The sequence below is a fragment of the Arachis ipaensis genome, chromosome B2, assembly GCF_059453495.1.
Source record: "Arachis ipaensis isolate K30076 ecotype BB chromosome B2, ASM5945349v1, whole genome shotgun sequence".
Classification (NCBI taxonomy): Eukaryota; Viridiplantae; Streptophyta; class Magnoliopsida; order Fabales; family Fabaceae; genus Arachis; species Arachis ipaensis.
Window position 1 is genome coordinate 117,847,928 of NC_142437.1, and position 14,192 is coordinate 117,862,119.

Genomic DNA, 14,192 nt, shown 5'->3' on the forward strand with positions numbered 1-14,192 from the left:
ATAGATTTTATATGTTTTGTTCATGTTACATTATTATAATTTTATTATTTACTCACCAATCTAGTTAGCCATATACAATGCAATTTATTTGCTAATGTTGATCATTGTTTACCTGACTCTTATTGAAAAATAACTTTTTATTACATCAAAACAGGTTCGTATCCTTCCTGAGTTAGAGGAAATCCAGTTGAGTGGAATGGAGATTTTAAAAGACATATGGCCACATGAAGATGAAGTCAGTGCAGATTCATTTCCAAGTCTCATTTCTGTTGATATTAGACGTTGCGATAAGCTTGAAATCATTTTCCCTAATCACACGAAATGCTGGTATTTGCATTTGAAAAGCTTAAAGGTTCATGGGTGCATGTCGGTGGAATTCATTTTTAAAATAAGAGGTTCTTCGCAACAAAATGACACAAATAAATCTGCATTATTGGAGGTTATTGATTTGGGTGATCTCCCTTATCTAAAGCAAGTATGGAGTGAAGATTCAAAAGGAGTGGTTAACTTCACAAATCTGCAGAGCATAGAGATTTCTTCATGTAAGACATTGAGTAATGTGTTGCAAGCATCTATAGCCAAGGATCTGGGAAAACTAGAAAGCTTTTCGATAGAATTTTGTGATAATTTGGAAGAAATCATTGCATGTGATGGAGGATCAGAAACAACATTGAAGTTTCCAGAGGTAGTCTCCATGTCATTTAGGAACTTACCAAGGATCCGATGTTTGTACAAAGGGAGACATATTGTAGAGTGTCCAAAATTGAAGCAACTGACAGTGACTGCGTGTCCAAATCTGGAAATATTCAAAACAGAAAGTGGCAATGAAGAAGAAAGAGCATTCTTATCGGCTGAAAAGGTAAGAGTGCTTACCAAAACCTAGGATGTGATTGTCTTCTCCAGTCCATATCCACCACATAATGGTCATATAAAGGCTGAAATATAGAGAATCATAAATAATAACGATAAAAATTAATTTCAATGTGAAAATGTGCATATAAAGGCTAATTTTTTTTTAACAATATTAGTCAATAATACACTTTATTTTTATAATATTAAAAATTAAAATTTAGAATTTAATAATTAAGATTTAGAAGGTTATTAAATATCAACAAAAAATAATAAATTTCTAACATTTTTTCAGTAATTCTGGTGCTTGCCTAATTTCTTTAGTTCCCTTGTTTTACTAATTACATCACTCCCATACTCCTTCCTAGTTTTACCCCCTTTTTTTTTATGTAAACTTGTAAATCAACAAAGAAAAGAATTACACTATTGAATAAGATTTTAAGGGGGTAAAAGTCTAAATCTATAAAATACAAATTCATGTGTGTATTCAAACACCCAAAGATACTAGTCACAAAAAAAAAAAAAAAACACCCAAAGATACTGTATGCATAAAAAAAACACCCAAAGGTTTTTCAATTATTTTTATACAAATATCTCGTTGTAAAATATAATTTTATTTTAAAAAAATGTATATTCGAAAAATTCTTATGTTTACAAAAAGATTATATCCGATAATTTGTTGTAGTAAAAATATTGTTTCTGTAATAATGAGGGCCAATGGAAACCCTTGTTATATTGTATGTGGTTTGATTTGCTTTGACATAAAAAAAATATACACATAATAGAAAACAAAATTTTATTTATGCACACAAATTTCCCCTTTCAAAGAGTAAAGGGTTTTGGATAGGTGTAATTGGAGTTTATTTGATAATGAGTTGTATAAATTGATGTATATAGGTAATGTCCAACTTGGAGCATCTGACTATTGACTCTAAAGGAGTAGAGTGGTTACTGAGCAACACACGCAAGTACCTCTTTACCTCTTTGAAACAGCTTACAATCTTCTACTCATGGCAGAGCCATCATGACCAGACTCTATACTGCTTCCTCCACACCATTCCTAATCTACAAATCTTGTACTTGGGTTATGATTCTAACATTAGAGAGTTCGTGCCAAGTGGAAACACCGCAGCTAAGCAAAGATTGGGAACCGTATTACTTCTTAAGGAATTAACTTTGAATGCATGGAAGATGGAGGATATTGGATTTGAAAGAGATCCTGCTCTTCAGAGATCACTGCACCGCTTGATTTTACTATTTTGCTACAAATTGAAGAGGTTGGCACATTCCTCGGTGTCCTTCACTCACTTGACATACTTGGAAGTATATTATTGTCATGAATTGAAAACTCTAATGACATGCTCAACAGCAAAGAGCTTGGTTCAACTCACCACCTTGAAGGTAAAGAAGTGTGATCAATTAAATGAAATAGTTACCCAGGATGAGCAGGAAAATGACGAGGGGATTCAAATTGTCTTTGCCAACTTGATAAATATAGAACTTAAAGACCTAACCAACCTCACAAGTTTCTGTAGCAACTCGAATTGTGAGTTTTCGGTGCCATTGTTGGAAAAATTGACTCTGACAGAATGTCCCAAGATGAAAACGTTCACCGCAAAGCACATAACAGCGCCCAAGCTACAAAGCGTACTTGCCAGTGAGGAAGAGAAAGGATATTGGAAAGGAGACCTGAATGCCACCATTCAAATGTATAAGGTACTCGCCTACTCGGTGCTCCTTCATTTATACAATTAAATGCTCATTTTCCATATCTTTGTTCTTAATCCCCTTCTACTTGGATTTGGTACGTTCCTAAATATTGAACCAAATTACAAGTTTGTATTGTTTTTTATACTAGTCATTTCGACATGCACTATATTCAATTGAAAATTTTTATTCATATTCTCAATGTTTTTAATTTCATTTATTGAATTGTATAATTTTTTACTTATATACATATTATAATTTATATTAACACATCTATCTTTTTTAATTTTGATTTTAGTTAAGTCATTTTAAATTTTTTGTCGAAGAACTTCATATATATTCTGATTCTTTGCTAAAATATAACTTAACAAAAGCTTGAATATATATATACATTTAAATATATACTTATCTTTTATAACTAAACCTTTGTAACTATTTTTAGAAAAAAAAAATTCAATGACAGTAATTTTAAAAGGTAAGAAATGATCCCTTTTTTCTTCTCGCAATCATTTTATAGGTTCCTTTGGAGCTTTCGAATCATCCAAACTTAAAACAAGTATGGTGTGACAAAACTGTGGTGCAAGTGAACAAGTTTGAGAATGTAAAATCTTTGGTTGTGAAGAGATGTGGTTATCTTGTGCATGTAATTCCATCTCATTTGCTTCATTGCTTTAAGAATTTGGAATATCTGCAAGTATCCGATTGCGATGGAGTGCGAGTCATCTTTAATATGGATGAGAGTAACAATAAGCAGGTGACAAAAGCAATGGGGTTGTCTCGTTTAAAAAAATTATCTTTAAAGAATCTACCAAATTTGGAACATGTATGGGACATAGATTCAATAGAAATTATTCACTTTTCTGCTCTGCAAGATTTGAGCATTGACAAATGTGATAGTTTGAAATATGTGTTTCCAACATCCATTGCTGAAGACCTTGCCATGCTGAATAATCTTTCAGTAGAACACTGTGAGAAAATGGTAAAAATCTTTGCAGAAGATAAAAGAACCTCAGAATTAGGAGACACCAAAACATTTGAGCTTCCTTCTTTGACTTCACTGGTGCTTAGAGAGCTGCCAATGCTCAAACACTTTTATCCGGGACTACAAAAGCTTCAATTTCCGAAGCTAAAAGAACTATATATACAAGTCTGTAAATGGATGATACTCAGTTGTCAAGAAGCGAAAGCTTTTGTAGATCAACAAGTTTTACTTCCAATCGAGCAGGTACTTCTTATGACGATTCTATAGTTTTATTGAAATCAGTTTACATTAACCAAGCAATTATAAAAATTTATATAACGTAACAAAAATCATTGTTAAGGAATAAGAAAATTAAATAATGCCGTAATTAAGAAAAAAATTGTCCAATATCATAGATATAACAGAAACTTCAATGTAAATATTGATGAGCAATACAAATTTTGTAATATTTTTTTAAATATAAGAGCTCAAGACAACAAGGTAAAATATTGTATATTTGTATAGGCTTAAAAAGCTAATATTAAAGATTTGTAGTCCATCAAAATTATGTTTGAATTTATAAAAATGTAAAGTATCTTTCATTTTAGAAAATTTTTTTATTGAATATTAAAATTAGATAAAAAGTTAAAGATTATAACTAAATGTTTTAAAAAAATATATATTATATATGATATCTTTATTTTTTTATTATAAAAATAATAATTTTTGCATTTTATTAAAAAAAAACTATATTTTAACATCAAAACAAAACAATGGAATTAATATGATGGTGAAGTGAGTATTCATCATTTGATATTTGTCATATTTTTATTTTTTTTTAAAGTGATTTATTTCGACAAAAGTGGCAAAATAATATATTTTGATGATTTATCCTTTTCTCAATATATATCATAGTTTGTCATGTTTAACATTATAAAATATGAAATATATTCAATTAAATAACTCTGTCTCCAACCTGCTATTTCATATAATTTATCATTGCATGTCAATTTATTTAAGTTCTATGTGAATCAAATAATTTATTCATTATTAGGTGCAGAGTACTATATATTTTAACTTATTTAATTTTTGTTTTCAAAACAAATCTATTCATTTTTTCCATTGGTAGTTGCCTACAATTTTCTTTATATTTCTGCTTGCAATTAATAGAATAGAAAAAATAAATTGCAGAAAATTTTTTCTATCCCACAAAATTTTCAAAAAAAGTATTTGTGTGAAAAAATGTTGGCATATATTTTTCTTTGTCTAATCAATGTTACCTAAGTTTATTAGAATTGTTTAGTGAGTGATTAAGAATTAGAGCAATCAACAAATAAATCCAGCCATAGTTCTATATAAATTACATTATTTATTCACTATTAGATCTGCAAAGTAATTTATGTTGTTCTTAAAACGAGTCCATTTTGATTGTGTTGCTTGTTAGGTTAATCTCCTATTTCAGAGCCTGGAGAAATTATCATTTGATATGAGAGGCGCCAAGTTGACTTGGGAAGTAAAATCTCGAAAACTTGAATTTGAAAAGTCAGAAGAAGAAAGGGTTGAAGAGGTGGTATTTGAGGAAAAACCTAAGGCTGATGATGTTGAACTCCTATCGCATCTCGATCTCAAAGGGTTAAGGCTACATGCTCTTGATGGACTCAAATCCATTGGTTTGGAGCACTCTTGGATACACCCCATCCTTGATAATATCCAAACATTGAAAGTGAAGTATTGCCATCATATAAAGAACTTAGTAGCAAGCAAGGTGTCTTTCTCTAGTCTGACGAAATTGGTTGTAAGTGGTTGCGATGGTTTGTTGTATGTGTTCACATCTTCAACAGCAGAAAGTTTGAGTCAACTCAAGCATATGGAGATAAGCAATTGTGATTCAATGCGAGAGATAATATGCAAAGAGGATGATGAATCTAATGAGAACATAATATTTAAGCAGCTTAAGGTTTTGCATCTGGAAGAGCTGCCAATGCTGAGATGGTTATACTCAGGCAAACGTACTTTGTATTTTCCAGCATTGCAACACTTATCCATCTTTGGCCACACACTCTGGAGGATGACAACATTCTGTCCCCACTTCCACATAATGAATCTAAATTCACTCAAGTTGCGCTCAGGACGAAACAAATATGATCCATACGAAGTCCAATGGGAAGCTGATGTTGATACCACCATTCGCAAAATGAATAACAAGAAAGTACGTCTTTTATTATTTCAAAGTAAAAATGTCCCTCATAGTATAAACTACATAATCAGAATAATAGACAAAAAATAAACAAATTCTGAGTTTAGTATATTATATTATATTATATATAAGGAAAGGTTACAATATTTTATTTGATAGATGCTCTTTTCTATATTCAAATGTTACATAACAACCTTACTTTCATAAGGAGAGGTTACAGTATTTTTGAAATTCTATGACTTTATTCAGTTTCTATTTGACTTCCTTTATAACTTTTTTTTATCATTATATTTTTGTAACTTGCAGGATCTTAAAAGAATACGTATTACATGTAAATAATTATGACACTATATATGAAAAAAAATGTTTTTTAAAATTCTTATGGTAATATTTAGTGGGTGGAATAAAAATTCAACTATAAACATTTCAACTTAAATGATTTATCATCTAATTAAATCTATATGATATTCTAATAGAATTTGTCCATAAAATCAAAACAAAAGATATGTCATGATATATTGGAAGATTATTTATTTTAATAATTTTCATTACTAACAATATACTTATCTACTATATAAAGTTTGAAAGAGGTTTGATATACAAAATTTTCATTTTTTAATTATCCTTCATTATATCACTTGTGATTTGACAGAATTTTTGTTTTCATGTGTAGATTGGTCTCAGAGAAAGCCTATATTTTCAAGACATGTGGCGTGGCTCAATGCCAATTCCTGAAGCATACTTTGGTAATTTGGAGTCCTTGATTGTACATCAATGTGAATTTCTATCCGAAGTAATACCTCTTCATTTACTTCCTTCTTTAAATAACATGCGAACATTGAAAGTTCAAAAATGTAGTTCTGTGAAAACTATATTTGATGTGAAATGCATAACAAAAAACAAGACACTCCTACCAATTAAATTTTCGCTAAAGGAGTTGGTACTTGAAAAGCTGCCGAATTTGGATAGCATTTGGAATGAAGATCCTGACGGGGTACTCGACTTTCAACTTATACAAGAAATGCATGTTGATACATGTAAAAGCCTTACAAGCTTGTTCCCAAAATCAGTAGGCAAGGATCTTGTCAATCTTAAAAATCTAGAGTTGAAACATTGTGAAGGCTTGGTGGAAATCATTGCAGGGATTGAAACAACACCAGAAGAAGCAATTTCAAACCTTATTAAGCTCCCACGTTTGACTTCATTGACACTGTTGGATTTACCAAGCTTCAACTGTTTTTACTGTTCATTGCATTGTGTCCTAATGAAGACACTGAATGGTCATGATCCACAAATTGAGGACCAAGTCTCTTTCAAAGAGGTACTTATTAATTATGCGATTGCTTTATATTTCCTACATGAGACTACTAATGGTAAATAGGTTAAAATATCTTGTAATATGGGTAGTGAATTGTGTTATATAACAGTGCCTATAAATTCTTCTTACTGTATGATTTATATGTAAAAATAATGTATTTTATATATTTTTTTTATCTTTTTTCAAAATATATTGGTGGATATGTCTTGTGATCAGCATCACGAGTCTATATATTCGTTCCCACCTCCAAAAATAAAATTATCAAATATATAAAGTATTTGTTGTGCTATATGTATATTTTTCTCTTGTATGGTATTCATTCTTATAATTTTAATAATTTAAGATTAAGTCCATTTGGTTTAGTTATTTCTCTAACAACTTGAATTGATGACCTCATTTCCTCTGTCCAGGTTACTCCTAAATTGACCAACATGTTGTTTGGTGAAAGAGAAGCGAAGATGATTGGACATGAAGAATGTGACGGAAGCCACTTTGGCGACATAAATGTTCCTGATATGCAGAGTTTTAATGTTGAGCTTGAGTCTGATGAACTTCCATATACATTTCTCCAAAAGGTGTCCTGTATAAAAACTCTCCAACTGAAAAATAGTTCTATCAAAGAGATATTTTGCTCTAAAAGGCCTAATTTGGATTGCACCCAATTTCTACCACATCTTAAAGAATTGAAGTTGGCTTCTCTTTCTGAACTAATTTCCATAGGATTTGAATGCTCTTGGATACTAGAATCATCAATTCTCAAAACTCTGGTAACCTTAGAAGTAAAAAGCTGCTCTGGTTTAACAAGTTTAGTTTCTTCTCCTGTCTGTTTTTCTAATCTGACGCATTTGACTGTATCTGAATGTGATAGCATGATATATTTGTTCACATCTGCAACAGCTAAAAGTCTGTTTCAACTTAAAGAGATGAAAATATCTAATTGTAAATCCATGGAATGGATTATGTCTAATGAAGGAGAAGAATCAATTCATGATGAGATAGTATTTGAGCAACTGCAAGAATTACGATTTGAGAGTTTAAAAAACCTTAGAAGATTTTACAATGGGGATTTTGCCTTAAGCTTTCCATCATTGGAGAAATTGAAAGTGATTAAGTGCAACAGGATGGAATATTTCTGTGAAGGTACCATCAATACTAACAAGTTGTCAGAAGTAGTCTTTGATGACTCATTTAGAGGTGATAGAACCCCATTGGAAGTTGATCTCAATTCTACCTTACGAAACACTTACAAGACAGAGGTATGTATGTATTTTTTTTTCCTTTCTTACTTTTCTTTGAGAGACAAACTTTTCTCAATACATTTTAAGTGTTTATAACAACAAATACTAATTTGTAATGAGAAAAAATTATTTACTTTACCAATCTTTATTCTTTAACTGTCAGAATAATCGTATCATAACTTGAATTAACATTGATCGACACAGTTTTAGCTAAGTGATATGCTATATAGATATATATATATATATATATATATATATATATATATGAGTAGTTAAATATACGAGAATTAGAATAATAAGGTTTCTAGTTAGAATAATAAGATTATACGAGAATTAGAAGAACATATTTGAGTAGTTAAATCTTGTATGAATACTCAAGATATAAAAGCAAAAAATTTATGTGATAGTTTTAATTGATGATATGACTTTTTTAAGTGGAAAACAGAAAAATTTATGAAGATATAAGATGTTTAATTTCTAAAAAGGATGTAATAAAAAACGTATACGTAATGAGAATTAAGGTTGGGTCAAAATACTAGATTTTGTGTAGTCAATTAACATGTGGACCGATTAATTTAACATTTTTGTTATGTTTCATGCACAGGTTGCAAAATTTGTGAGGGAAGTAAAGGACTTGAAGCTCAGCGAACACCCAATGATACATGGAATATGGAATGATCCATTTCGAGTTCCATCCTTGTGCTTCATCAGATTGAAGATCTTGATTGTGGAAAAATGTGAATTCATCACGTCTATTGTAATACCCTCTCACATACTCAGTTTGCTATGCAAATTGGAAGAGTTGGTAGTGCGACAATGTGATTCCGTGAAAAAAATATTTGAAGTGACACATGAAGCAAAAGACACAATGATCAATCCTTTAAGATCTGGCTTAAAGAAATTGACTATTGAGCAGCTACCAAATCTTGAACATGTTTGGGATTCAGATCCTGCTCAACAAATTAGTTACTTTCAGAGCTTTCAAGAAGTCTATGTTCATGGATGCAACAACCTTCAAAGGTTATTTCCAACATCTGTAGCTGAAAATCTAAATAAACTTGAGAAACTGGAAGTAATCGAGTGTGATAGATTGGTGGAAATTGTTACAAAGGATGAAGTAGTTGTTGAAGGAGCTCCTAAAGAGTTTGCATTGCAAAGCATGACCTCCATAAAATTGTGGTCTTTGCCAGAATTAAAATGTTTTTACCCTGCTCCGCACAAGCTAGAATGCCCCAAGCTAGAGGAAGTGCACTTATTCCACTGTGAAAAGTTGAAGATATTCCAATTTGAGTCTCAGGAATTTCAATGTCCACAAGCAGAGAATGAAGCCATTTTCTTGCCAGAAAAGGTTTCATGTCTTGTTAATCTTTATGACATTAATACATCCATGTCTTATTGATTATTTTGACTATCATTTATGTAGTATGCTGAATTGATAATATTTTTTTCCCTTGTAGGTAATCCCGTACTTGAAGTTTCTAGCAGTCAGCAAGGAGGAGATCATGATGATGTTGCATGGACAGTTTCATGTGAACAACCTTTCAAAATTAGAAGCTCTTCAATTGCAATGTTTTCATGATGATTCAGATACTTTTTCATATGAAGTACTCGGACAGCTTCCAAACATAGAAAATCTTGCTGTGAATTGTAGCTCTTTCAAAGAGATATTCTACTCTCAGAGTCCCAACATGGACGACGGCAAAGGAATTCTTCCTCATTTAAAATGTTTGCAGTTGATTAAGCTGTCTAAACTGAAGTCCATTGGATTAGAATATGCATGGATGGATCTCATTTCTAAAAATCTTGAAAAGTTGCTAATAGACCAGTGTCATTGTTTGAGGAGCATAGTACCAAGCAAGGTATCGTTCTCCAGCCTAATAGAATTGAACATATCAGAATGCAATGGTCTTGTGAGTTTGTTCACACCTTCAACAAGCAGAACTTTGCATCAACTGAAGAACATGTCAGTAAAAGATTGTGAATCATTAGAAGAGATAGTGTCAAAAGAGACAGAAGAGTCATCAGAGCTTGTTGAAGAAGAGATAATAGTGTTTCCTGAATTGAAAACTCTGTCCCTTTGCTCCCTACCAAACCTTGGAAGGTTTTACAATGGAAACACTGCCTTAAAATTTCCATTACTGGACAAATTCTCACTAATCGATTGCCAAAAGATGGAGAGCTTTTGTGCAGGTGCTGTTAGTGTCAACAGGTGGACAGAAGTTGAATTTGAGGAGGATAAAGATCCAGTTTTATTGGAAGTTGATCTCAACTCTGCTATACCGAAAGCATTTGAAGGAATGGTATGTATTGTATTCCTTTCTCTTTAGTTGAAGTTCTGATCCACCTAAAGTTTCCTTTCTCTTTTGTGCATTGTGCATAATCATTAAATTTGTTAAAAACAATTTAGAGTACATTTTTTGTTTACACATTCATGCTAACTAAGAGACTAAGTTGATATGTCATGCATTTTTCCTTATTCATATTGGTCACAGATGTAAGCATACATAAAAGAGAGTTGCCACTAAGTCAAGAATGTTTTGTGTCAGTTTGCTCAACAAAAAAAATTAATTAAGGTGGCACATACTTAGTTTGATTAGTAAAATACTATAATTATTTTTTGCGTAAATCAAATTAAGTTGCTTATTTAACAACACACCCCATTATGAGTGTTTCAAATTCAACAAACTCCTTAGTTATGTTAATGATGGTCAGAGCTACCAAGAGGAAAGATGGTAATGTTGCATAAGATCATATGGAATTACGTTTCTACTCAAAGTTTTATGACTTTTATTCAGTTGAAGTCTTAGCCACTAGATTCTCTGAGAGAAATGATTAATTAATTAGTTAGATTTGGTTGGAACGGCATACATCATTCATTATTTCTTATACTTCCCATTATTACACAAATGCTTTTGGATTCAGTAATCACTTCCAACCTCAATACAGAGTTATTGGTTTATTTTGTTAATCCTAAATTTTACTTATTATATACCAGTATTAAAATCCCTTCAAGTAGTAAACCTAAACGTATATATCTGCTTGATCTTGACCCAATCATCAGTTAACCTTATTTATTCTTAATTAAGTTTAAAACATTAGCAGGATGAATATTCACTTTAGGTTAAGTCTTAAGTATCTTTGTTAGAAAATAAAACTAGTTACATAGTTTCTATTCTGGTATTTAAATTTTAGAAAAAAATACTTCATTAATTAATTGTATAGGACTAAATAGTATATACCGAAATAATCCACTTCCTTATTGAATCTTGGATCCTGGATGCACTTAATGAGAGTAATAATACTGTGACTAAACCTTAAAGTGCTATTTAATTTGTTCTTTGTTCTTCTTTTATTAATTTTATTTTTTAACTATGTTGAGGCAATGATTGGAAAAGGTTCAAAGCAAAAATTTGGTTTTTATTATTAATTTAGAATAAATGATCATTTGTATCTATAAAAGATGAAAATACTGACATATGTACTCATAATAGATGAAAACTAAACTTGTACCCACGCAAAATGTCCTCCGTGTGACAAAAGTACCTTGTTTTTGGAGAGTTGGAGTGCCACTTAGGGTACTTTTGTCACACGGAGGACATCTTACGTAGGTACAAGTTTAGTTTCGATTTAGTGTGGGTATATATGTCAGCATTTTCATCTTTCATGAGTACAAATGGTCATTTATTTTATTAATTTATTATTATTGTTGTTGTTGTTATTATTATTGTCCAAAACAAAATCCTTTGTGTTTGTCTTCTTGCCTTTCTAATAGATCCCAAATTAAGGTTGAGAGTTATATTACCATCATTTTTTTACTGCATATATTACTTAAGTTTCAAATTTTCAATTTTATTTGATCTTTTTTTAAATTAACACTGTTGTATTAACAGTTTTATTAGGCGGAATCTAATTCCAGTAATGAAGTTAGAGACAAAATGAGGATACCCACATGGACAAGACATTTATGAAGAGGAAGGAATATTGTCAATTTGACTTCTTTTATGTTGTATTATTTTTTTCAAAAAAAAAAAAACACTAAAAAAAATTAAAAAAGGAAAATAAAAAAGCAGGTGTTTAGTGTATGTGGTTATAAGTTTACCCAAAACAGAAAAGAGAGAAAAAAAAAGTTCAAGTGTGGTGTGGTTTTAAGTTTTAAAAAAAAAAAGAGTAGTGTGTGTGGCGTGGTCATAATATAAGTTTTAAAAAAAAAAAAAAAGTGTGCATGTGTGGTGTGGTTATAAGTTAAAAAAAAAAAAACAAGAGACTAAAAAATAGGGTTGAGGATGATCTATGTTAGTGTAGCCATGTGTGTGTGTGAAATGTGATTGCATTGTAACTCATGGATAATGGATGATAACAGTGTGTTAAACGTGACATTTTATGTGAATACAGGAGTGATTAAGTTTTCAACATTTTCTTATTTTGTTATGGTATATTATTTCTTTTAAAATTGAATATAATCTTCTAAAGTGAAAACATTACTTATTCTTTTAGAAAGTAAGTCATAGGTCCTCATCTATTCGGCTAGACAAGCCAAAGTATCAAACCAAAGATTCAATTTATAAATCCAAAGTGGGGGAAAATGAATACAGGATAGAGGCAGCAATGCAACATGAACTAAATACGCAGACCATACTGCCCTGAATTTTTGTCATTGCCCAAATAAGGTACATAGTAATTTAACAGGCAAGGGATGTTGGCATTGGGAATTAGAAGGATTCATTGTGAATGTTGGGAGAGGGGGTCTTATTGATGAGAAGCAATTGGTGAAAAACAAAGTGTTTGAAGGATGTTAAATTTGGTGGTGCTGCTTGTTTGAAGATGAGCCTAATGTTCCTAAAGTCTAAAGAACTATTAAGAAAGTAATAAGAATGGATAATGAGGTTTTGACTCCTCAAAGGATGTGCTACTTTTACAGTTTTACTTACTGAATTCTGCTAGGAAGACAACGAGATACAATGGGCTAATTATTTAGTCCAATAGGAATAAATAATAAAATATTTTTCATTTTGTTATTTTACATCAAATTTTAAATTTTTAAAAAATTCAGTTAGTTATTTTAAAAAAAATAATCATCCCAAATTCTAATTTAGCGAAGTATTTCACTCCAATACCTTCTTCTTTTTCAACCAACTGCTACCCCACTTTCATCAATAATCGTTCCACTTCATCCCTAGTAAAAATAACAATCCACTTAAGGATAAAAATAATCATCTCTATACCTAATGAATTGACATCTAACATATTTTAATTATATATAACTAAACCCAATCCAATCAAAATAATCATCTACATAGGAAATAAAATAATCATCCGCATACCTACTAAAATAACCATCTTAAACTGGCCATTGAAGGAGAAGAAGAAGGAGATGAATAAACAGAAGAAGCAACCATGATCAAACTGGCTGTGGGGGAGACTGCACAGCTGGCGGCGGGTGGGCAGCGCGAAAGAGGCTGTCCGGAGTTGATGCGGCGCTGTCGGACATTCGCAAAGAGGCTGGGCGGCGGAGGCTGGACATATGAAAATATCACACTAGTATGTCCCTTATGTGACACGAATGAAGACATCGGAAGGTGAAATGTCGCCAGCTGGGGGAGGGGATTTCCGACTGGCACGTTCAGGGCTGTGCGAACGACGCAACCTTCGCGATGGTGCTGCTCGGTCGTCCGTGGTGTGCACAGCGGCGTCTCTCGAAGCTATGCACGACGGCGGTGTTGTGGGTGGCAACGCGACACCTTTGAGAGAAGATGAGAATGGGGGAGAAGCAACTTAGTTCAAATGGGGGAGAGGGATGCAGTTTTGCGTTGTTCACTGTTTTGAATCCTTATTTGGGACTAAAACCCTATTTTGGTCCCTGAGATTCACGCGATTACTCATTTTAGTCCTCGAGATTTAAAATTACCTATACTGATCCTCCAG

General features: G+C 31.7%; 1 protein-coding gene across 4 annotated transcripts in view; it reads left to right on the forward strand.

Moving 5' to 3' along the window:
* LOC107627869 (uncharacterized) overlaps positions 1-12,682 on the forward strand; it is a 29,504-nt gene extending 16,822 nt beyond the window's left edge. For 3 of the 4 annotated variants that reach the window (XM_088503988.1, XM_088503989.1, XM_088503990.1), the window contains 9 exons: positions 155-859; positions 1,747-2,565; positions 3,074-3,781; positions 4,962-5,726; positions 6,388-7,035; positions 7,443-8,288; positions 8,875-9,618; positions 9,728-10,570; positions 12,161-12,682. In XM_088503988.1, the coding sequence (XP_088360114.1) occupies positions 155-859; positions 1,747-2,565; positions 3,074-3,781; positions 4,962-5,726; positions 6,388-7,035; positions 7,443-8,288; positions 8,875-9,618; positions 9,728-10,570; positions 12,161-12,169 (6,087 nt within the window). In that variant the 3' untranslated portion in view covers positions 12,170-12,682. Of the gene's footprint in view, positions 1-154; positions 860-1,746; positions 2,566-3,073; positions 3,782-4,961; positions 5,805-6,387; positions 7,036-7,442; positions 8,289-8,874; positions 9,619-9,727; positions 10,571-12,160 lie in introns of those variants that run through there. The other variant, XM_088503991.1, reaches the window with a different exon arrangement.
* The last annotated feature ends 1,510 nt before the right edge of the window (positions 12,683-14,192 follow it).